This window comes from Bufo gargarizans, chromosome 1, assembly GCF_014858855.1.
Source record: "Bufo gargarizans isolate SCDJY-AF-19 chromosome 1, ASM1485885v1, whole genome shotgun sequence".
Taxonomy (NCBI): Eukaryota; Metazoa; Chordata; class Amphibia; order Anura; family Bufonidae; genus Bufo; species Bufo gargarizans.
Window position 1 is genome coordinate 106263695 of NC_058080.1, and position 26087 is coordinate 106289781.

The following is a 26087-nucleotide window of genomic DNA, read 5'->3' on the forward strand; positions in this document are numbered from 1 at the left end:
CATAAAAGTATGTTTTTTGCTAAATCTACTGAACTAAAATTATTAATAACATAATGTATGGCAATATCGCAGCATAGGGATTATAAGTACACAAAAAAAAAGGAGTTTAGTGGGGTGACAGAAGCCCTTTAAAGTATAAAAATATTGTTCCCATATGGCAAACGGAAAAACAGAAAAAACTCAAAATTCCACCTCCCACAAAATGTAATAAAAAGTGATCAAAAGTCATACACACCCCCAATTTTTTTTTTTTAAAAAAAGCTATTGGAGTAAGAATATGATGAGGCAAAGAAAAAACTTTTTTCAAAAGTTTTTATTTTTGTATTAAAATGCAAGAAACAGTATACATATGTGGTATTATTTTAATTGTACTGACCCAGAGAATGACCATAACAGGTCAGTTTTAATTCTATAAAAACAAAACGCATAAAACCATGGCGAAATAGTGTTCCTTTGGAATAGTTTTTCCAATTATTCAACTTTAAATGCCATTAGAAAGTCAAATTGTCCTGCAAAAAACCTTAAACAGCTTATGAATGGAAAAATTTAAAAGTTATGGCATTAGGAAGGCTAGAAGTCAAAATGAAATTAAAAAAGGGAAATTCGTACGGGCCTGAAGGGGTTAAAAAAACATTCAGAAGTAGTTCCCACATAGTGCTGTACATGTGTAATGTGAGGGTGGAGTGGACACAGAATCTGTCCCCATCCCATCAGTAGTGACAGTAATATAACATCAGCTAAAAAGTTTGGATTCTAAGATAACCTGTAATTAGATTAAACACCTTAGCAGACTATCATGACCTTATCATGACTAAATGTTCTCTTTGTAATATAGGCTTCACAACCAAAGTCTCTTTCCATGCAAGTCTGTCATCCTTTTAGGTCCTATTAAGCCTAAAACGTATTTGGAAACACTGTGAATGTAAAGACCTATCATTAACATAATGAGGGAATTTTATTAAGTCCTGCTCTTTAGACTTCTGTCTGCAAAAAGTTTCAGAGTAGGGATTTTTGCAATTTTTTGGTTTTACTTACACTTACCACTCCATTTTTGAAAAGCAGGTAGGAAAGTGGGTGTAGCTAGCTATGTTAATGAGCTTCATTTTATCACTGGGACTATTTTGCCAAAAAATTGCAAAAGAACAAAAAAATCCCAAAGTTACTGAAGTGGCATTTCAAGATAAAAGTGTTAGGTGTAAAGTTGATCAAAATATAACAAACATGGGTGGACTGGCCGTAGGCAGTACATTAAAACTTCCCAGCTGGCTAATGCCCAGGGGGTATAATGATCGGATGCTCTTAACAGCCGAAGGAGCCCTCCTGAACTCAAACTGTATCACAATGTTTAGGATGGTGATACAGTTGAATACTGTGGAGAGGGCAGCAGTATTTTGTGCTGCACTGTCGTATTGGTTCTGCTGGGGCAGTCTTTTGTGCTTGTGCCTACTTGTGTTGTTTCTGTCTACCTTTGTTGGGCCTGCCTACTCGTGTTGTGTTTTTTTTTTTTTCAGGGCAACCTTAAGTTCCAAGTCCTCCCTAAAATACAAATTTAAAGTTACTGTGTCCTTCTAAAAAATAATAAAAGTTAACTTATAAATAAAATGTACTGTACCCCAAAATTGTGTCAATTAAGTATACAAGTTGACTGGATAGGTAGACGTAACATCTTCAATTCCTTAATCGTTCCCAAATTTCCTTTCTGCTACAAGTACTCCCAGTGAAACTACCAAGTAGCTTTTTTGACTCCTTCGGGAAAATATGCTCCTCTTACATTTGGGGTACTATAAAACCCCAGAATTTCTAACAAGATTTTGCTTCTCCCTTTTTTGAAGGGAGGGATTGGCTTTCCCTCTATTAAAAGATATTATAGGGCAGTCCATCTTAATAGGATTATCGATTGGATAAGGAAACCAGTCCATAAACATTGGATTCCCCTGGAAGAAAGCTTAGCAGCACTTTCACTCAGGTCCCTTATTCTATCTGAACATGGGAGGGCTCCACAGTCACAGAAGGGTGTTCCCCTGGTGTCAACTACCCTGTCGGTTTGGAACACTCCAGAAATAAGAGAGATATACTCTGATTTCCCCTCCCCCTTCTGACCATTGGAGACTGTTTATGTTTCAACACAGACAGTTACAAGATTCTTCCCTTACAATTACGCAACTCCACCTTGCCAGTTGACAAGTTACTAGATGGGGGGGGGGGCTTTCCTAGATTGGCCAGCTCTAGCTGCAAAATTCCGCTAAACAATCTTAATCAGATCCAATTCATATGTCTGAAATCTGCCACCAGCACAGTCCTAAAGCATAACAGAAAGAACTTGACACTTACTTGGTTTGAGAAACTAATATCTCAAACTCAATACCCCTCGAGGCTTATCTCCATTGTCTCTAGAAACTTATTAACAATGGAATAGCCAACCTCCCTTTACTTTGTAAAGGAATGGTAGAGGGACCTTGGCGTGAAAATCTCAGATAAGGAGACACAGATTCGAGTGGGTGCCCCAAAGACAATCTCTAGATGTGTGATTATACAAGAAAATGCCAACAAAGTCCTCACTAAGTGGTATCTGACCCCAGTGAGATTGAGTCTGATGTACGGTTTTACATCGGACAGGTGCTGGAGATGTCTAACAGCAAGGGGTTCCTTTCTACATATCTGGTGGACCTTCCTCATAATCAAAGACTATTTGGAATCAGTTTTCAAGTTGACAAGAGATATCCTCGAGTTAGATAACACCCTCCTTCCCGTATGTCCTAAAATCTCACCTTTAACCTTATTACCAAGCACTATAGCAAAACCTAAGATTTCCTTGCTGAAAATTCTGCTGTTAGCCGCTAGACTACGGATTGCTTCAAATTGGAAATCGACTCTTCAACCATCGATTTCAACCATTGTTGTAGAGAAGTATTTGCCTTCCAGGGTTAAGCCAACAGCCCTGATGACCAAGATATAATTTGGAAGCTGTTTGGATTACCAATTCATGCCAAGTAAAAGCAACTGTTCAATGTTACTACAAAGTCTGGACTCCATTTATTCTACATATTCCCCATTCAAGTTCACCTACCCCTTTTGCACTGCCTCGGACCACACCACGTCTGGGATCCACAGATATCCAGGTCGGAACACCGTGACACGTGTATATAACATCTACAGAGACTGTAGGGTATCCTGCGCCACTCTGGCAATCCTACCCCTGGGTACCAACATTACCGTCTACAAAGAGAGCCTTGTGATTCCACTGCTTGGCCGCAGCTGGCGTCATGTTTACTAGCTCTATAAGAGGAATATATATATATATATATATATATATATATACAAATACGTTTTCTAGCATGGGCTCCGTGGGGAAAAGATGCCATAGCACAAGCGCATCCTTTTGGCATATGATATGGACCTATTCTCCATTTGCCGGCTTCTGAACTGAAGTGGTTGGTTTCCTGCCAGCTCGTCTAGCCAAGCCTTAATTAGGGACACCCCGGTCTGTCTTTTGGCTATTCTATCTGAAATTGAGTGGTCACACAATGAAAGGATATTCCTTAGAGAAATATTATTTTTATCTAGGAAATGAATAGCCCTTAAATGGTACAATCTTGTAACTCCCTCCGTAGCTATGTGGAAGACAGGTTAATCAGGTCATCCCCAGAGAGGTTAGCTCAGGTATGGGGGACATTGATGGGTTCCACTTAAACCCACAATTTAGTCTCGAAAATTAGAAAGTTACTTATTAGGTCTCGATAAATTTGATCTTTTAATTTAATCTCTGTACTGATGTTGGGAATAAATTATTTTAGACACATTTACTATATAGAATGGTTGCTGGGTTGGCAGATTCAACAGTTTTGTTATATGTTACTGATTTTCCTCACCTTTTTTGTGATATGCTTACTAATTTGAATTGTGTGTAATTTTTGTAACGATCGGTAAATTCTGTATTAGTGTATGATACTGCAGAATCTTGTCCTGATATGATATATGGAATGGCCTGATACGATTTATTGTATTATGTTTTCTTTTCTCAATTAGCTTGGTTTAAAAATAAAAACAACTCATAAATAAGATTGTACCGATGTTGCTGCCTACATAGAGCAGAGAGTCAGACAGCAGATTCAGGGTCTCTTCCTTCCTATTTCAGTGTACCCACTGTATCAGCACTGCTGCTCCTCAGCTCCTTCTGGTTTCTGTCCAGTCCAGATGATGAATGGCAGGCTCAAAGCTACCACTGCTGTCTACAGATTCCACATGCTTTTCTACTCCTTTTATCAATGTGGAGAATAGATCAATAGCAGAGGGAGGCTGGCCAGTGCATTGGTAGGAGTTGACATACCCTTTCTGTTTTAATTGTGTCCTTTGGCCCTGAAGTTAACAGCACCAGTGCTACTGTAATGGCAATTATACAATAGCACATAGAGTCCTGATGTTGTTTAGCATCAGAACACTGTGTGGTGGAATGTCTGGATACTCTAGCACCCCAGCCTCCATAGCAGCTGCTATGACTGCTATGGTGATAGCTATGCTTCTGTATGTAAGAATGCAAAATTATAATTTATATAGTTATATTTAATATTTTAATATATTTGTGATAGAGGTATACTCTCATGTCTTTCTTAGACTCACAGTTTCTAATAACGTGATGAACAATAGTTAAAGATAGTGTAAATCAATGTATAGGTTGACATTCACATACTGTATATTAGGATGAGTGTGGCGTTTAACCAGTTTGTACATAATGCCATAAATATATGACGTTAACTTACAGTGGCTGTATCGTGTGAGCTCACAAGCAGAGCTTGCTCTATACATGGCGGGCACCTGCTGTAATAGTACAGCAGGGACCAACCAGCAGTGACCAGGATCAGAGATAATGCTGATCCCAATCTTTTAACCCCTCAGAAGATGGTGTCAGTGACTGTGGCATCTGTGGGAGTAGATCAAAAAGTTGTACACAATGGTACCAATAGAAATTGTAGTTCACACCACAAAAAAAGGTTCTCATACAGCTCTGTAGACTGAAAAAAAAAGTTATGGGTGTCAGAAAATGGCAATGCAGAAAGAGAAGAACATTTTTATTTTTTCAAAGATTGTATAAAAACTATACAAATTTGGTATCACTGAAACCATAGTGAATACCTGTTAGGCCTTGGCCTTCTGACATAGCTCCCAATGTCTCACCTGTGATATCCCTAGAATCTCCTGCCTCGCTGCCTGCTACTTTCTCCCCCACATGTGACAGGAGCATGCCTGCCAGACCCGTCCTCCGGCTATGCTGCCTCCGTGCTCCATCCCATGCTGGTGTCCCATAGGGATGCATGCCCACCACTTCCTGTGCGGGGTTACAAGGTTAAATAGCAGCTTCCTCTTCCAGGTAGTTGCCTGAGCGTTGAGTTACTAACAGTAATAGCAAAGGTGTTCTATTCTGATCTTCTGTGTTTGACCCAGCCTGTTTGACCATTCTGTTTCCCTGCTGTCACGAGGGTGTCAAGAGCCACGTCTGACTCCGTTATACCGGGGGTCAGGAAGTTGCAGCGGGTGGCTGCGCGCTCTATGTCTAAAGATCACGTTGTTTCTTAGTGATTGTTTTCTGTGTTTGCCTTGCAATCCTTTTTGTCTTACTCAGGGATCTGTAGCTTCTCCTCCTCAGCTGTTTCTTGTCTGCCACTCCCAACCTCCTTATATTCTCCTCTCACACTTCTCTAGTTGCCAGTTATAGAGCTTCCTGCCTGGACTTCTATACTGACCCACTGGAGCTGTGAATCCTGGTTGTTGTTCCAGAGTGCTACCCTCCGGATCCCTGTTGGGCTTTTTGTTGTCTCCTGTTGTTGCCCACCTGGGATTATATGTTGAGTCTGTATTGTCTGTCCTCCCCTTGGTGTTTTCCTTTAGAGCTAGTGGTGCGGACTAGTGTTCCCACCGCCCTGTTCACTATCTAGGGCTCATCTTAGGGAAAGCCAGGGTTTTAGGCACGTGATCGGCGTACGGGTGAGGAACCCGTCTAGGGACGTCAGGGCAGCCAGGTGCCAGCCGCAAGGTGAGTCAGGGGTCACCACCTTCCCTCTCACTTGGGCAGGGCCTTCCTCTTTCCCTCCCTCTGTGTCACGTATGTGATAGTCACGCCGATCGTGATATTATAACTGGCCCTTATATTTTGGGAGAAAAAAATAAATAATTTTTTTTTTCTCTCTACTTAGAATCCAATATGGATCCTATTGCTGCTTTGGCAACTTCAAGGCCTGTCTTTGGAGGTGGCAGGATTGAAGGCGTCTGTCCTCCAACAACAGCAGCAAATGCAGCAGACCGCAAGCCCAGCGGTTGCTATGGGTAACCAGGTTGTTACAGAACCCAAGGTTGTTCTTCCTGACAGATTTTCTGGGGGAAGGGACAAATTTGTGACGTTCCGTGAGGCCTGCAAATTATATTTTAAGCTGCGCCCTTACTCCTCAGGTAATGAAGAACAGCGGGTGGGGATTGTTATTTCCCTGCTTCAGGGGGACCCGCAATCCTGGGCGTTCTCGTTACCCCCTGGTTCCCAGACTCTCCGGTCAGTGGAGGGATTTTTTGGGGCTTTGGGTCTCATATATGATGACCCTGACCGAGTCGCCCTGGCTGAGTCGAAGTTACGGAGACTACTACAGGGAGATCAGCCAGCAGAGGAATATTGCTCAGAGTTCCGTAGGTGGGCTACGGATACTCAGTGGAACGACCCGGCTCTCAGGAGTCAGTTCTGCTCTGGGTTATCTGAAAGGGTTAAGGATGCGCTGGCGCTGTATGAGACCCCCCTTTCCCTTGATGCTGTTATGTCCCTCTCTATCAGAATAGATAGACGTCTTAGGGAGAGATCGAAAATTCCTGAGCAATTGGTAACCTCTCCCAAGCAGCAGTTAGTCTGTACTGACTTAGATGAGCCTATGCAGCTAGGAGGAACTTCTCGTCAGGTCCGTCCTCCTGAGGTTCGCGTAGGTGGGGGGCTTGTTTTTTCTGTGGGGGGAGGGGTCATTTCATTAATGTCTGTCCCTCCTTTCTCAAAAACAAAAGACCGTCGGAAAACTACTAACCCCAGGCTGTGCGGAGGATGTCAGCCGGGGGGTATACGTTTCCTCCATACGAACATCTCAATTTGTGTTGCCAGCGGTTATTGTTTTTGGTGTTAAGACGGAGTCTATTTCTTTTTTTCTAGACAGTGGAGCAGGGGTAAATTTGATAGATGCCCATTTTGCCCGCACTATGGGTTTGTCTCTCTGTACGCTGCAGAGACCTATTCCCATATTCGCTATTGATTCTGCTCCTCTGTCTCAGAGAAACCTCACTCACATTGTCCATAACTTACACCTTCGGGTAGGGGACCACCATAATGAGTGTCTTTCATGTTACGTTCTGGAGGGCCTTCCCTCTCCTGTGGTATTGGGTCTTCCCTGGTTGGTAGCGCACAATCCAGTGGTGGATTGGCAGGCCAGGGAGATATTGGAGTGGAGTGAGCATTGCAGAGAGAATTGCTTAAATAACAATTGCTTAATCGCCTCCATAGCTTCCCTACCTACATTTATTTCGGACTTTGAGGACGTTTTTTCTGAAAAGGGTTGTCAGAAGCTACCACCTCATCGTCCTTATGATTGCCCGGTTAACCTGATTCCCGATGCAAAATTACCCAAGTCCAGGTTGTATAATCTTTCGGGTCCCGAGAGACAAGCCATGAAAGATTATATCTCCGAGAGTCTGGCTAAGGGACACATCAGACCCTCTTCTTCACAAGTGGCTGCAGGGTTTTTCTTTGTTAAAAAGAAAGATGGGGGCCTGCGTCCTTGCCTAGATTTCCGTGAGCTAAACCGGATAACCATCCGAGACCCATACCCTCTTCCTCTCATTCCTGACCTTTTTAATCAGATTGCGGGTGCTAGGTGGTTCTCCAAACTTGATCTTAGGGGGGCCTACAATCTGATTCGTATCAAGGAAGGGGATGAGTGGAAGACAGCTTTTAACACCCCTGAGGGGCATTATGAAAATGTAGTCATGCCTTTCGGTCTGACCAATGCCCCTGCTGTCTTCCAACATTTCGTTAATGATATTTTTAGTCATCTCATCGGCAGGTTTGTAGTCATATACCTAGATGATATCTTAATTTATTCGGCTGATCTGAAAACACATGAAGTACATGTCAGGCAAGTACTGCAGGTCCTACGGACGAATAAATTATATGCGAAAATTGAAAAATGTGTCTTCGCCGTTCAGGAAATACAGTTCCTGGGATATCTATTATCTGCTTCAGGTTTCCGTATGGATCCTAGGAAGGTCCAGGCAATTTTAGATTGGGATCTTCCTGAGAACCTTAAAGCTCTACAACGTTTTTTGGGTTTCGCAAATTTCTATAGAAAGTTCATTAAAAATTATTCAGTGATCGTTAAACCCCTTACTGACATGACTAGGAAGGGGATTGATTTTTCTAAATGGTCTGACGCCGCTAAAATTGCATTTTCCTCTCTAAAAGAGAGATTTACCTCAGCACCTGTTCTAATTCAACCTGATGTCTCCCAGCCTTTTATTGTTGAAGTAGATGCGTCAGAGGTGGGAGTGGGGGCTGTATTGTCTCAGGGTCCGTCTCCTGGCAAATGGCGTCCTTGCGCTTTCTTTTCCAAAAAGTTATCTACTGCAGAAAAGAACTATGATATTGGAAATAGGGAACTGTTGGCGATTAAACTGGCGTTTGAAGAGTGGCGTCACTTCTTAGAGGGAGCAATCCACCCCGTCACGGTGATTACGGATCAAAAAAACCTTCTGTACCTAGAATCGGCTAAGCGTCTCACCCCTAGACAAGCTAGGTGGTCGCTATTCTTTACCAGATTTAACTTTGTAATCACCTATCGTCCTGGGGCAAAAAATACCAAGGCAGACGCATTATCTCGTAGTTTCCCTGGAGGGGGTAATGTTAGTGATCCGGTACCTATTTTACAAAGAGGAGTGGTTGTCTCTGCTGTACACTCTGTTCTAGAGGGAAAGGTGTTAGAGGCCCAGGGGGACGCCCCGGCCTCTTGCCCCTCAGAGAAATTGTTTGTACCGTTAAACCTGCGTCTTGAATTATTAAAGGAACATCATAATTCGGCACTTGCTGGGCACCCGGGTAGTAAAGCAACCTTAGAGCTATTGTCTCGTCGTTTTTGGTGGCCAAGGTTGCGTCAGGATGTAATGGATTTCGTGTCTACTTGTTCTACTTGTGCACGCGTGAAAGTCTCTCATACACGTCCAGCAGGGTCTTTATTGCCACTTTTCATCCCCAATAGGCCATGGACACATCTGTCAATGGATTTCATCACTGACTTACCGTTGTCTGCGGGTAAAACAGTTATCTTGGTAGTAGTAGACAGGTTTAGCAAAATGGTACACTTTATTGCGCTACCCACACTTCCTAATGCTAAGACTCTTGCTCAGGTGTTTATCAGTGAAATCGTGAAGCTTCACGGGGTCCCTTCCGATGTGGTTTCGGATCGGGGAACCCAGTTTATTTCTAAGTTTTGGAAAGCTTTTTGTTCCCGTTTGGGGGTACACTTGTCCTTTTCCTCAGCTTTCCATCCTCAGTCGAATGGACAGACTGAGCGTACCAACCAAAACCTAGAAACATATTTAAGGTGTTTTGTGTCTGAAAACCAAGAGGTGTGGTCATCATATTTACCGTTAGCCGAGTTTGCCATAAATAATCGCTGTCAGGAATCCACTGGCAAGTCACCATTTCTTGGTGCATACGGTTTTCATCCCCAATTTTGTACTTTCAAAGAGGGGGGGTCTTCTGGGGTTCCCGAAGAGGAACGGTTTTCTTCATCTCTTTCATCGGTATGGCAGAAGGTGCAAGCTAACTTGAAAAATATGAGTGGTAAATATAAATGCATGGCCGATAAGAAACGGTCGACCAGGTCCAGACCTAGGAGTGAATGACTATGTGTGGTTGTCTACTAGGAATATTAAGTTGAAGGTTCCCTCTTGGAAACTGGGCCCTAGGTTCATTGGTCCTTATAAAATAGTAGCCGTCATTAACCCTGTGGCTTTTCGCCTGGAGCTACCTCAGACTTTTAAGATCCATAACGTCTTCCATAAGTCGTTACTCAAGAAGTATGTTCCACCTCTAGAACCATCACCGCTGCCACCTCCTCCTGTTATTGTGGATGGTAATCTGGAGTTTCAAATATCCAGAATTGTTGATTCTCGTCGGGTCCGCCGCTCTCTTCAGTATCTGGTGCATTGGAGGGGTTACGGTCCCGAGGAAAGAATGTGGGTTCCAGCGTCAGAGGTAAACGCCAACAGGTTAATTCAGGCTTTCCATGCCTCTCATCCTGAGAGACCTGGTCCTGAGTGTCCAGAGGCCCCTCGTGAAAGGGGGGGTACTGTCACGAGGGTGTCAAGAGCCACGTCTGACTCCGTTATGCCCGGGGTCAGGAAGTCGCAGCGGGTGGCTGCGCGCTCTATGTCTAAAGATCACGTTGTTTCTTAGTGATTGTTTTCTGTGTTTGCCTTGCAATCCTTTTTGTCTCACTCAGGGATCCGTAGCTTCTCCTCCTCAGCTGTTTCTTGTCTGCCACTCCCAACCTCCTTATATTCTCCTCTCACACTTCTCTAGTTGCCAGTTATAGAGCTTCCTGCCTGGACTTCTATACTGACCCACTGGAGCTGTGAATCCTGGTTGTTGTTCCAGAGTGCTACCCTCCGGATCCCTGTTGGGCTTTTTGTTGTCTCCTGTTGTCGCCCACCTGGGATTATATGTTGAGTCTGTATTGTCTGTCCTCCCCTTGGTGTTTTCCTTTAGAGCTAGTGGTGCGGACTAGTGTTCCCACCGCCCTGTTCACTATCTAGGGCTCATCTTAGGGAAAGCCAGGGTTTTAGGCACGTGATCGGTGTACGGGTGAGGAACCCGTCTAGGGACGTCAGGGCAGCCAGGTGCCAGCCGCAAGGTGAGTCAGGGGTCACCACCTTCCCTCTCACTTGGGCAGGGCCTTCCACTTTCCCTCCCTCTGTGTCACGTATGTGATAGTCACGCCGATCGTGATACCTGCAGCTTGCATTGACTACTGAATCTATATTATCCTAAAATTGTCTGATCCTCTGCACTATGTTACTATCTAACACCGGCATCTTATCTCTGGCTTGTTTCTGACCACGTTTTAGCTTCTGCCACTGACAATCATCATCATCTTCTGCCTTTGTGGTCTTCTCTGCAATAGTGATGAGCGGCATAGTCAATATTCGAATTTGCGATATTTTGCTAATTTTTTGCTGAATATTCACAATAAATTTGCAAATGCGAAAATTTGTGATCTCTAGTCATTGTTTACTTTGTGATAAATTTGCAATTAGAATTTTCAATACTATTCCCGAATACAAATATATAGCACTATATTCAAAATATTAGCGATTTCTAGAAGTGGTTATATTCGCGATTAAAATTTGTGATTCAAATATTCGGGCTCAAAGCTACTCTGCAATACCATATCTCACCACCATGCTTGCTATTGAAATCACACTAACTGACTCTGTAAGTCAGCTGTCATCGGTATTAGCTAATCCTGTAGCTCACAAAAATGTGAAGGAAAAATGTAAAATGTTGTGACTTTTGGAAGGTAGAAAGGAAAAAAATGCAAAAACAAAAACTTAAGGGGTTAATGAAAATAATATGCGCAATTATCGAATAACTTTTTGTAAATTTACTATTAAGTGATTTTATTGCAGAAATCTAATGGAATGACAGCAATTTCTATCTATGACTGTGTTACTAGTTGTGTATGTTGGTTAACATTCTGCCATTGTTGTCTTTGTTCCATAAAATCATTTTCAAAGCAAGTATTTATTCCGATTACAAATAATTTATTAATGAGACTGGCTCTCAAAAAATCACCTATATTTTATTAATTCACCACTTGTATAAACATTCATTAAAATATAAATGCATCAAAATATTGTGCATTAATTATTGACCCAGGAATAAATCATGTAGAGCTCACGCATAAAAAAATGATAAAAGATAAAAATATAAAAAGTGGCCAAACAGATTTGTTGCAACTGTGTTTTTGGATGGTATTTCATTCAATAGATATTATTGTCAATATGTAAATATTAGCATCGCCTTAATTGCAGCTAGTTCCACATGTCTATTTTTTTATTGTACTGGTGCTTGATATTACATATATCCGTGCATTTATATGGTCTATATTGCACATTCAGTAAATAGTGCACATTTGGATATAAGTGGCAGGGTTTACAATGTACATGAGCTGTGTCTCTATGTTGTTTAGAATATATTCTCATTAAGCCGGATGGATTTTTGGGTTACTCACGACCACAATGTTTTCTGTGGGATTCCCCACCATTGGTGTCTCTCCCCGCTGGATCTCTCTTAGTCGGGTCTACGTTGTTCCCAGTCGGCTTGTAATAAGCTTTGCAGCTCCACTCTCCGCCGCCTCAAAGCACTAGCACACTCCTCAAAATACTGCCAAAACGCAGTGTGTCAGCCTGATGATATTCCGATTGTATAGAAAAATAAGTCTCCGCCCACACTGTCTTTCTGTCGGCTTTTACCATTGAATTACTGTCCAAAAACACAAATGTAACAAATCTGTTTGGCCACTTTTTATATATATATATATATATATATATATATATTTTATGCGTGAGCTCCGCATAATTTATACCTGGGTCATTAATTAATGCACAATATTTTGATGTATTTTTTTAATAATATTTTAATAAATGCACAATAATATACAGGAGATTTGTTGAGAGCCAGTCTCATTAATAGATTATTTGTATTATTTGGTGCCGTAGGATGAATGGCAGACTGTGCTCCACAATACATGGTGAGCTCCCTCAATGTGTTAATATTTATTCTGATTAGTTTGTATTAATAATAAAAAAAAACATTTTACAATATTTTTTATCATCTACTATTTGTGGGCAGCCATTATATTTTGGGATATTAAACACGTAGCTAACACTTTTATACAATACTCAAATCGAAATACAGTTTTGCTGTACTGAACACAGAGTCTATAAATGCTTATAGGAGCCACATGGAGATTTTCTCCATTATAGGCAATGGAATGATTTCTCACACAGTATATGCACATACAAGACCAAAAAAATGTACGGTATTTACTTTTTTAAAATACAATTCATTTAAGTAACTTGTATTTTTATTTTGGCTTCTTAGATCTCCAGTTATGGCTGGTGGGTTGTTTGCAGTTGATCGGAAATGGTTTTGGGAATTAGGAGGCTATGATCCTGGTTTAGAAATCTGGGGAGGAGAGCAGTATGAAATATCATTTAAGGTAAGAACAGCAAAAATCAAAATATATTTAAATCTTAATAATAACAAGTACAGTACCTTAAAGAAAATTGTTTTTTACTTGTTATGTTTCAGTTTCTGAATGTATTTTGCTTGAATTTTCCAATGTAGATAATTTTATCTTAGACTATTGCAATGCCTGATAGGGGCTTAAAGAGCATGTCACCACAGAAGGCAATGCAATCTTGCAGACAGCATGTTATAGAGCAGGAGGAGCTGAGCAGGTTGATTTATAGTTTTATGGGAAACATTCTGTACAACTTTCAATTTATACATTTAAATATCTGATTTATCTTACTTAAGTTGTACTTGGGGGAGGTATTATCATAGATTGATAGCATTCTCTGTGTAAGTGTGTATCCATAGATAGCTGTTAGTCACTGATAGTTGTACACAGGTGGATGTGTTGTTAGTAATTGATAGTATTTACTGTGTAAGTGAGTATACAGAATAACTGTCAGTCACTGATAGCTATAAGCAGGGAGGTGTTATCAGTGATTGATAGCATTCTCCGTGTAAATGTGTATGCAGAGATCGTTGTCAGTCACTGATAGCTGTACACGGTATGGGTGTTATCAGTGATTGATAGCATTCTATGTGTAAGTGTGTATACATAAATAGCTGTCAGTCACTGATAGCTGTACACAGGGGAGGTGTTATCAGTGATTGATAGCATTCTCTGTGTAAGTGTGTATGCAGAGATAGTTGTCAGTCACTGATAGCTGTACATGGGGGAGGTGTTATCAGTGATTGATAGCATTCTCTGTGTAAGTTTGTATACAGAGATAGCCATCGGTCAGTGATCATTGTGCACACGGTTGGTCTTAACTTCAGAAAGAGCAGAGATTTAAAGGGATTGGCTGGTTTTCTATATTGATGACCTATCCTCAGGACAGGTCATAAACATCAGATTGGCAGGGGTGCCGAGAGTCGATCAGCTGTTTGAAGAGAATGCAACATGCTTTACCTGCTCGCCACCCACATTGCAGGAATGAGCAGGTGTAATTGGAGCTCCTCTGTCCCATTCATTTAAATGGGAAGAAGAAGTTACCCTCTACACAAATGTGGAGCTCTTTTCAAACAGCTGATGGGTGGGGGTGCTGAGAATTGGTCATCAATATAGCAAACATTGCCAACCCATTTAAATTTATAAATTACAAACCGATATATAAATATGCTCAGATCCTTCTACTCGATAACATGCTGCTTGCAGATTGCACTGCATTTTGTGGTGTCAGGTTCTCTTTAAAGAGGTTGTCTGAGAAAAACAAATTTACAGGTGGATTAGAAGGGTCTGATTAGTAGGGGTCTGATTCCCACTGTTCAAATGAATGGGGGTGCCATTTCCCCTTTTGAATAGATCAGGACTGCCAAAGTAGGTTCAGTATGGAACTTTTCTATTTCTGTTAGTCTCTCACCTATTTCCAGCAGTTTGGCTCGACAGCTGCACTGACAGGAAACACTAGACCTACACTTTTGACATTGGGCCCATCTATAAGATCAGACACTTATAAACAATCCTGTAGATTGATGATAAGTTTTTAATCAAGACAACCCCTTTAACCCTTTCACACCCCATGCCATACTATTATATTCCTGCAAGAAATGTTAATGTGAACTAATGTAATAGTACAGAACAGTGATGGCAGGTGCCAGATGTATTATACAGTTGGTACCCGGCTCTCACTGCTGGGATTGTAGATTTCTCCGCCAGTTTAACCTCTCATATATCAGTCAATAGCAGAAGCAACATGTGAGTGGTTACTAAAGAGAGGGGGAGTCTCTTCTGTGCTCAGATTTGCACCCCCATGATGTAACTGTGGGGTACCGAGGAATTGTTATGGTAGTCTTGCGCCTTCTGAAGCCCCCTAGACATGCTATGCTACTGCTTCTATCATATCATCCCTCCTGTAGGAGAAAAAAGGAATGCCTCTGGCAGGATGGAATCATGGTCAAAATCCCTAAACTCTAAATTACAGAAGTATTGTTGTGTAAATACAAGTGATCAAATGGGTTAAAGTACCCTAAGAGAACTAAAAAACTGTAAAAAAGCAAAAACAAAAAAAACAGTTGAATAAAATTTAAGAAAAGAAAAAAACACAAAAAGTTATTAAGCCTTAAAGGCCTGGAGGTTTTTTTTGTGTGTGTGTGTGTTTTCGTTTTGCGCTCCCTGCCTTACCAGAGACATAACTTTTTCATATTTTTCTGTTCACATAGCCATACGAGGGCTTGATTTCTGCAGGACAAGTTGCACTTTTCAATGCCACCATTTTATATTGCGTATGATGTAGTGGGAAGCAGGAAAAAAATTGCAAATGGTGTTTTATGTTTTTTATTTTTATTTACGATGTCCGAAGTATGATAAAACTGACCAGTTACTTTTATTCTAAAGGTCAGTACAAATTCAGCAATACCTTATATGTATAGTTTTTCTTGCGTTTTGATAGTGATAAAATCTGCCATTGTCGCCATATTTTGACCCCTATAACTTTTTTGTAATTTTGCATATGGAGCTGTATCGGGGCTCAATTTTTGGCAGGGCAATCTGAACTTTTCATTGACACCATTCTGGGGTGTGTATGACTTTTTGATCACTTTTTATTTAATTTTTGTTGTAGAAAATGAAGCAAACAAAAATGGCGAATTTCCCATTTGAATGCTTTTTCCGTTTTGCTGGGGAATATATTTTTATATTTTTATATCATGATGTGTATTTTTTTTTGTTTTTTAGTTCTTTTATTTTTTTTGGGCAAAAGGGGGTGATTTTTTTTTTTTTACACTATCTTATAGCTCCCATAGGGAACTATAACATGCAATCATTAGATTGTTATTATATACTCCAATGCACTTGTATTTTAATCTATGATGATTTTACTACCTATTACAGGGAAGGGCTCCATAGGAAATAGTATGCAGAAGTCTCCTGTCAATCAGAAAGACAGGGGCTGCTGCACACAAGCTCCGGCTCCTCCGATTGCCACACAGGGGGAGCCAGAGCATGACCGGAAGCATGCGCTTCTGGTGTTTCACTTGTTCAGATGCCGTGGTCAATCCTGACCCTGAGTGGTTAAATGTCCGCGATCGGCATTACTGCTGGTTGCGGACATGAGCCATGGGTGTCTTCTATAAGAAGCAGGCGGTCACCTGCGGCTATGGCATACGCAGCGCTCAGGAGCGGGCGCCACCTTTAAAGACCCTGCCAGTGCCGTACATGTACAGCACTGGGCGTTAAGGGTTAAGAATGACTCTATGCCAATTTCACATATATAAAATATAAAAAAGCCTAACATAGTGGGTAATCCTCCAAAAATGTCCCAAATATTATGTTTTCTATCAAGTGCAATGAATTCTTAAAAAAAAATCCCCAATGTTAGAATTGTCATTTATCCTACCCCAAACAAACAAACAAAAAAAAAATATATATATAAAATGATCAAATGGTTGCATGTATCATATGTAGTGTTGGGCGTGAATATTCGAATAGCGAATAATAATCGTGAACATCGGCACTTCAAGAATTTGCGAATATTTAGAATATAGTGATATATATTCCTAATTTTGAATATTCTAGTTTTGTTTTTCATCAGAAACCTCCTTTCTTGCTTGTGGGCCAATGAGAAGGCTGCAAGTCTTTGTCAATGAGAATGCTGCAATGTCTTTGTCTGCGCTTAGCAACATCCCTAGCAACCAATAGGAAGGTTGCCTATCCCTTACTATATAAGAACCTCCCTAGCAGCCCTTGTATGCAGTATTTTGCAGATCTGAGAGAGACAGCAGTGTCGTTGCTGTGCTCTGTGCTTTCCTGTATCATTACATTAGATAGTTAGTTAGCTTATATATATATATATATATATATATATATATAATACAAATAGTTAGATAGCTTATATATATAATACAGATAGTGGGAGATAGTCAGTGTAGGTTAGATTGTGATATAGTGTAGCTGAAAGGTTTTTCTGTCCGTACATACATGCTATATACATAGTGTTGTATGTATGTATGTATGCTACATACATACATACATAGTGCTGTGATGTCACAAGTTCACAACAATACTTAGATCACCAATCACTAATAAGTAGTCGGACCTGTTAAAATGTGAAGTTGCACGTATTGCGCCAAAATATTTGCATTATTAGTGGCGATTTCGCAATTGCGAATATATTGAAGCACTCTATCTGCATATAAAGCTATTGTAATGTTCTGCCGTGCCAACCATTTTCTCTAGTCTCAGAAAGCTTCTAGCAGCTTGAAAAATGTAGCTATAGTGACCCACGCCTGTATTTTGCAAGCATTACGCGAATGTTGCATTGCTGATTTTCCGCGATCAAGAAAATAATCTCGAATTCGCGAATTTATGACGAATATCCAATCAAATATTAACGAAATATTGCGAATTTGAATATTGCCCCTGCTGCTCATCACTAATCACATGCTGTGGTGTCAATAAAAAAAGCTGGTTCCACAAAAAAAAGCCCTCGCACGGCTTTCTCTTCAAAAAAATAAAAAAAGATACAAGTGTGATTTTGACACAAAGAAAAACCTTTTTCATATTTTAAAAATGACAAAATGTAACAAAAACGGTTCCAATCCTGAAGGAGCGTCCTTACTTCAATGATTGTATGGATCATGACATGTGGTGTTGCCAACACTTATTTCTGTAACAAATATGTTTGTATTTTGTGAAAAATGTACTGAGTAACTGTCTCCCTTTCTCACAGGAAATGGTATGATAAAATCTGTGGTGTCCTGTGAAGTCTTAAAATTTGAGATTTAATACAGCTGCACCAAAAGGGTTTTCTGGGATTTTGATATTGATTGCCTGTCCTAAGGTCATTATTACCTTATCTTTGGAGGTTCAACATCCTGCACCCCCAAAGATCAATTGACTGAAGGAATCATGGTGCTCTAGCAGGTGTAGTGTTTAACAGGCACCGGTCAATACATTTTGTGTTGGCTTACCTGGAGTTGCTGCTTAGTCCTGTTCACTCCAGTGGAACAAAGCTGCACAGAGCTGCAAAAAGCCCCCACTGCTGCAAAACGTACTATACGGATCTGTACCTGATAAATAATGAAGGTGGGCTATGGCTTCTTTAATCAGATGCCAAAAGTTGGATTACTATTAATTTTATATTGATGGACTATTCCTGTGATGGCTAACCTCCGGCACTCCAGCTGTGTTAAAATTACATCTTCCAACATGCACACTTGCTTTATTCAGTGTATGTAGCTCCCAATGGGCCAATTGCTCGAACAGTATAGTTGGTCCCCTCTGTTTTGCCAAGTTCGGAAGCGTTAGACAAGGACCCTTGGAGGAAAAACTCTAACAAAGGGAGGTGTATATTCAGGGTTTCATTTGGGAGTGTCCCTAAAAGTCTGCAGGGAGTCTAAGAGGGCGTTAGCTACCTGAGTAAGATTCAAAGGGTTAGATGCCAATATTTCTCTTAGTCCCCATTCATGCCAATATCTCAGGGTATTTTTAGTAAGTAAATTATTTATTTTACCATGTATGAATCATGTTATACAACAGTGAATACCTAAGTGGTATGGGTCTCATAGCGTTTTCAGCCTAGATATCCAGTCTCTCATTTGGAGCTCATAACCAATCCAAGCATCTGGTCCCTTGTATCGCTTTGTAGTAGGATTTAAAATCCGGAAGGCCCACCCCTCCTCTCAGCACATGTTGGAGTAGAAACTTATGAGCTAGATTGGGTCTGAGCTTTTTCCAAAGGAAGGAAAAAACTGTTGTTCTTAGTTTTTGGAAACATGTCTTGGGGATGGGAATGGGTAGAACTTGCATAATATACAATTCTTTAGGGAGAACAACAGTTTTTAAGAGGGCTCTCCGCCCACACCAGAGAACATAGAGTATATCCCAGGAGTGCAGGATAATCTTAATCTGTTTAGGAAGATCCTGGTAGTTGGCCCTATAAAGTGCAGATACTTCAGGTGTTATTTTGATTCCAAAGTATTTTATAGATTGAGACGTCCACTGGAAGGGAGTTGAATGTTGGGGCATAAGAGCCGTTAGAGTAGGCAAGGATACATTCAGGACTTGGGACATTGGATAAAGAGCCAAAATAATCTAAGATGGATATTACTGCAGGGAATGTCTATGATGGGTTAGTGAAGAATAGGAAAACATCATCAGCAAAAACAGCTAATTGGTGGTGTGTATTCCCTAAGGTGAGCCTGTTATCCTCTCATCCTGATGGATAGTTAGTTAAACAGTTTCTAACGTTAGAACCAACAGGAGAAATGAAGGGGATAAGTGTACCATTGACCCAGACTTGAGCCCTGGAGGAGTCGTACATGGACATAATTGCTGTGATAAAATGCAGGGGCGTAGCTATAGGGGGTGCAGAGGTAGCAGTCACTACCTGGCCCAGGAGCCTGAGGGCGCCCAAAAACCCTTGTGCCACATAAGACACTGGCATTATAGAAAGTGCATGCTGGTCAATTTACACCTCTGGCTGGAGGGAAGGGGTTAGGTCAAGAATTTAGATTGAGGGGGTGCCCTTTCAATGTTTGCTTCTGGCAGCAGGAAGGCTATGTGCTCCCCTGCCCCTTGCAAACAAGGGAAGGGGGGCCCAAGCTGAACTCTTGAACCAGGGCCCATGAGCCTTTAGCTATGCCCCTGATAAAATGTGATGGGATACCAAAGCGGTGGAGGGCCATAGACATGAATAACCAGTCCATCCGATCGTATGCCTTCTCCGCATCTGTACAGAGAAGAACCAGAGGAGTGGAAGATTGTTTTGCATATTGGAGTAAATGAAGGAGGAGAGATGTGTTTTTCTTACATTCCCTTCCTAGGATAAACCTTACCTGTTCTAGGGAGATTAGGGATGGAAGGAATGATTTCTGCCTATTGGCAAGGAGTTTAGCAAATTGTTTTAAATTGTTGTTCAATATAGATATGGGCCTATAGTTTTCACTTTGGGTGAAGTCTTTATGTTCCTTTGGAATTTTGGTTATGTGTGCTGATAACATCTGTGCTCAGAGAGGTGAGCCTTCCAGAGCTGTTTTGTACACTTCTAATAAATGAGGTAGTATAGCCCTGAAGGACTTGTAGTATGGAATCTGCAGCCCATCAGGGACAGGTGATTTGTTAACTGGAGATTCTTTCAGGGCCACCTCCAGCTTGGTCAGGGTGAAAGGTTTAGCTAAGAGCACAGCTTGCTAACCTATGATAGAGGGCAATGAGAGAGAGCAGAGCCAGGCGTCGATTGAGTCTCGGAGTTTGTCTGTATCTGCCTGTGTGGTCGGAGCCCTGAGGTTATATAGTTCACTATAGTAGTTACTGAACTGCCAGGCTATGTGTTCAGTAGTGTGCAGTAGATGTGCGGTGGCGGTTTTAATTGCAGGGATATAGGAGCAGACCTTCCTCTTCTTAATTTGCACCAGCAGGAGTTTGGAGTCCTTGAACCCATTGCACAATACTTAAACTGGAGGGAGAGGAATAATTTGGCAGTCTTTACATTATGTTCTTTAACTCCGAACGTACTTGAGTTTATTGCTCAAGCACATTAGGAGATAGCTGGTGTTTATGGGATGCCTCTAGTTGTGCAATCGTCCCCTGGAGGTCCAGGATGGCCTGTTGTCTGACTTTGTTAATGTGGGCTCCTAGAGCAATGAATTGACCCCTGATAACAGATTTATGAGCATCTGGAAACCCATGGGAAAATCAGCTTGAAGTATCTCCCTTTATTTGCTTCACGTGTGTTTTTCAGAACTCAATAAGGTGCAATTCATACGCCACATATAGTCTGTTTTGGGAAGGCCCTGTAGACTAAAGTTCAGAAAGAACAGGGCATGGTCAGATAAGATAATGTTTCCAATCTCTGAAGTTTGACATAGATGTAATTGATGATATGGGACAAATAGGTAATCAGGTCAATGGTAGGACTGGTGAAGATGGGAAAAGAAGGAGTAGTCCTTGTCTCCATGGTGCATTGTTCGCCAGACATCTACCAAAGCTGAATCCGCCAGAGAAGTCCACAACTTATTCAGAGCCAATCTGGTCTACTGTCACATTCAGATCACCTCCCAAAACAATACATCCCTCGGCAAATTCTCTAAATTAAAGCAGAATATTTTGTAACTAATCTGAAGGACATTTGGGCATACAGTACAGACCAAAAGTTTGGACACACCTTCTCATTCAAAGAGTTTTCTTTATTTTCATGACTATGAAAATTGTAGATTCACACTGAAGGCATCAAAACTATGAATTAACACATGTGGAATTATATACATAACAAGAAAGTATGAAACAACTGAAAATATGTCATATTCTAGGTTCTTCAAAGTAGCCACCTTTTGCTTTGATTACTGCTTTGCACACTCTTGGCATTCTCTTGATGAGCTTCAAGAGGTAGTCATCTGAAATGGTCTTCCAACAGTCTTGAAGGAGTTCCCAGAGATGCTTAGCACTTGTTGGCCCTTTTGCCTTCACTCTGTGGTCCAGCCCACCCCAAACCATCTCGATTGGGTTCAGGTCCGGTGACTGTGGAGGCCAGGTCATCTGGCGCAGCACCCCATCACTCTCCTTCATCGTCAAATAGCCCTTACACAGCCTGGAGGTGTGTTTGGGGTCATTGTCCTGTTGAAAAATAAATGATGGTCCAACTAAACGCAAACCGGATGGAATAGCATGCCGCTGCAAGATGCTGTGGTAGCCATGCTGGTTCAGTATGCCTTCAATTTAGAATAAATCCCCAACAGTGTCACCAGCAAAGCACCATCACACCTCCTCCTGCATGCTTCACGGTGGGAACCAGGCATGTAGAGTCCATCTGTTCACCTTTTCTGCGTTGCACAAAGACACAGTGGTTGGAACCAAAGATCTCAAATTTGGACTCATCAGACCAAAGCACAGATTTCCATTGGTCTAATGTCCATTCCTTGTGTTCTTTAGCCCAAACATGTCTCTTCTGCTTGTTGCCTGTCCTTAGCAGTGGTTTCCTAGCAGATATTCTACCATGAAGACCTGATTCACACAGTCTCCTCTTATACAGTTGTTCTAGAGATGTGTCTGCTGCTAGAACTCTGGCTGGTGACTCGGATGAACTTATCCTCCGCAGCAGAGGTGACTCTTGGTATTCCTTTCCTAAGGCGGTCTGCATGTGAGTCAGTTTATTTGTAGCGCTTGATGGTTTTTGTGACTGCACTTGGGGACACTTTCAAAGTTTTCCCAATTTTTCGGACTGACTGACCTTCATTTCTTAAAGTAATGATGGCCACTCGTTTTTCTTTACTTAGCTGCTTTTTTCTTGCCATAATATAAATTCTAACAGTCTATTCAGTAGGACTATCAGCTGTGTATCCACCTGACTTCTCCACAACGCAACTGATGGTCCCAACCCCATTTATAAGGCAAGAAATCCCACTTATTAAACCTGACCAGGCACACCTGTGAAGTGAAAACCATTTCAGGTGACTTCCTCTTGAAGCTCATCAAGAGAATGCCAAGAGTGTGCAAAGCAGTAATCAAACCAAAAGGTGGCTACTTTGAAGAACCTAGAATATGACATATTTTCAGTTGTTTCACACTTTTTTGTTATGTATATAATTCCACATGTGTTTATTCATAGTTTGAATGCCTTCAGTGTGAATCTACAATTTTCAGTCATGAAAATAAAGAAAACTCTTTGAATGAGATGGTGTGTCCAAACTTTTGGTCTGTACTGTATATGCTTCCCAAGACAAACACCTGACAGCCTATATCCATCTTGAAAAAAATATATCTCCTAGATGGGTCAATTTGGGATGAATGCAAGGCAAAGGGGAGCTTCTTATGTATGGCTATACTAACTCCTTTTGAAGCAGAGCGGGGGGATGTACTATGAAACCACTGATTGTAACTAAGGTGGGAGAGACTGGCTATATGTTTATATCTGAAGTGTGTTTCTTGTAGTAAAGCTGTTCCTACCTTATGCTTGTTTAGAAACTTGCAGATTTGGCTCCTCTTTGCCAGTGCATTCAGTCCTTTCACATTAAAAGTACATACTGTAGTATTAGCCATAGTAATAACAGAAAAAAGAGAAAGAAAATGATAAAAGATGGAGACAATTAGAGAAGGTATCGTAGCGTTGGTAGATAGTGCCGGGGGGGAATATCGCCCAAAAAGGGGCCCTACCATCTTAATTACGGAGGACCATTTCCTGCTGACAGGGGGGAAGATGGGGAGGGAGTAGGACAGACAGGGTAAACATGAAAAAAGAACAGTGTAACAATCCTAAGAAAATATTTGTCAGTGAGATGAGTCTCCTAACTATAGTATATGAGAAAAAAACTGTTAGAATAGAAAGAAAGGTAACTTTGGACCCAGTCGGTCGGTTGTGAGGGGAGGAACTTAACATTCACACAGCCTATAGCCGTTCCACTGGGCCTACAATGATAATGAAGTAGTGAGACCTCCATATGGGCAGTTCAATAAAGAAGGATGAGAATAGAACTCAGGTGTCTTCCATAGGTGCCCTCCAGTGTCAGTTGCAGTTTCCTCGTGGGTCATCTTGCAAGCGGTGGTTTTCAGGCACTGTTGTTTAGCGGATGTCACCGGCATCTAGGACGTGACAATTGGGAGTGAGGGCAGAGAGGCAATGTTTTGGGCTATGTTCCAATTGGTGATGTCCAAAGCCTCTATTTCCAGGGCATCACATACCTGCTGCAAGTCAGCCACAGCCCGACCCACCAGCTTACAACCAGAAGTGTTGATCAGCAACCCAAATGGGTACAGCCAGCGGTAAGGGATTTTCTAGCTCCTAAGAATGTCCAGCAGTGGTCTCAGGTGGTTCCTTTTGCGGAGCGTTATAGGGGATAAATCCTGATAGATAGTGATGGTGGAGCCCTCATGCAGAATAGCGGTAGCGGAATGAGAGGCTGCCAGGATTTTTTCCTTTGTCTGGTAGTTTACCAGTCTACAGATGATGTCCCTCGTAGCCTAATGTTGCTTAGACAAAGGGCGAAGCGCACTGTGAGCTTGGTCCATGTCAAGATTGCCCAGCTCCTGACCCAGCAGGTTAGTAAAGATGGAGGTAAGGATGGAAATCAGCATGTACAGGTTAACAGCTTCGGGTAGGCCTTTAAGTCTTAGATTATTCCTGCGGCAACGATTTTCATGGTCCTTTATCAAGGAGTATAAGTGATTTACTTGGGCCCGGAAGTTGATTTAAAAAAAAAAATTGAAAACAAAAAATAAATAAAAAATGTAAAATCTGGCGTGGTGAACGCTGTAAAAAATAAAAATAAAAAACAATGTCAGAATTGCTTTTTTTTGCCTCATCTCCCAAATTTTAAAATGATCAGAAAGTCATATGCATCCCAAAAATGATACCAATAAAAACTACAGCCCATCCCGCTAAAAATAAGCCCTCATACAACTATGATGACAGAAAAATAAAAAAGTTATGGGTCTTAGATTTTGATGATACAAAAAAATTGTTTTATAAAAAGTGATTTTATGATATAAAAATAGTACAACATGAATAAAACTGTATAAATGTGGCATCTCCAGAATCGTATCAACCCACAAAATACAATCATCTTATCAAGTATAGCACATGGAGAACCCCATAAAAATAAAAATAAAAAAACACTGACAGAACTGCAATATTAGCCCACTTCACCTCATAAAAAAGTCAAATGTACCCAAAAATGGTACCATTAAAAACTACAGCCCATCCTGCAAAAAAATTACCCCCACACAGCTAAGTCAACAAAAATAAAATTAAAAAGTTATGACCCTTAAAATCTATTTAGCAAATTCCATGTTAGAATATACAGATGCCGATCCTTTGCGTTTGAATTCTGCTGTATTCCCATACAGCAGTTTACAACCACTTATGGGATGTTGACATATTCATGAGAATATGGAAAAAAAAGTATAGGGTGCATTTCCTCCTGTTATTCATTGTTAAAGTGAAAAATTTGGGCTTTTTGCGTGGTTTCTACTGTAGGGGTGATGACACAACACCCAAAAGCCATTCCAGCAAAATCTGCTCTCCAAAAACCATATGCTGCTCCTTTCCTTCTGAACCATGCACTGTGCCCATACAACAGTTTACGAACATAAATGGGGTGTTTCTGTAAACTGCAGAATCAGGGTAATACATATTGAGGTTCATTTTGCTGTTAATCCTTGCTGTGTTATAGGAAAAGTTGGATTAAACTTAAAATTCTGGACAAAAACTGAAAATTGTAAATTTCACCTCCATTTTCCTTTAATTGTTGTGGAACACCTAAAGGCTTAACATAGTTTGTAAAACCTGCTTTGAGTAATTTTATGGGTGTAGTTTCATTTATGGGTGGTTTTTATTTTTTAAGGACCTCAAAGTAAACCTGGCAGAGCAATCCTCACTAAATCATCTGTCCTCCTCTGCTGGCCCCCAAATTAGATCCGGACAAGTCTTATCAAGTATCCAGTTGCTATTAACGAACCTGGTTAACCCTTCAGTAGACCAGTCTAACTTTTTTCAAAACATACGCCAACAACAAAATCTAAAAATCACCCAATTTTTCAGTCCACCCCCTCCCCCACAAAAACAAAAGAGCAATGTCCGGCGAAGAGGATGCAGAGGAGAGAAGAGAAACCAAAAAACTGCGACCCGAACCGAAAAACCAAGATACCAGTCCAGTAAAGGTCTAAAGGAGAAGGGTATTTTTAACCTCTCGAGCCACAATCTCAGTATAAGTGAAATAGAAGTATTATCCAAGGGACTATCCTTTTGTCCATTCAAGGGGCCAGATATGTTTGAAATGTTTGTAG

General features: G+C 41.1%; 1 protein-coding gene across 1 annotated transcript in view; it reads left to right on the plus strand.

Annotated features, from left to right (window-relative positions):
- The window catches only part of GALNTL6 (polypeptide N-acetylgalactosaminyltransferase like 6), a 1751703-nt gene that overhangs the window by 1393422 nt on the left and 332194 nt on the right, over positions 1 to 26087 (plus strand). Inside the window, exon 6 of the mRNA XM_044276251.1 lies at positions 13181 to 13298. Within this exon, the coding sequence (XP_044132186.1) occupies positions 13181 to 13298 (118 nt within the window). The remainder of the gene's footprint in view (positions 1 to 13180; positions 13299 to 26087) is intronic.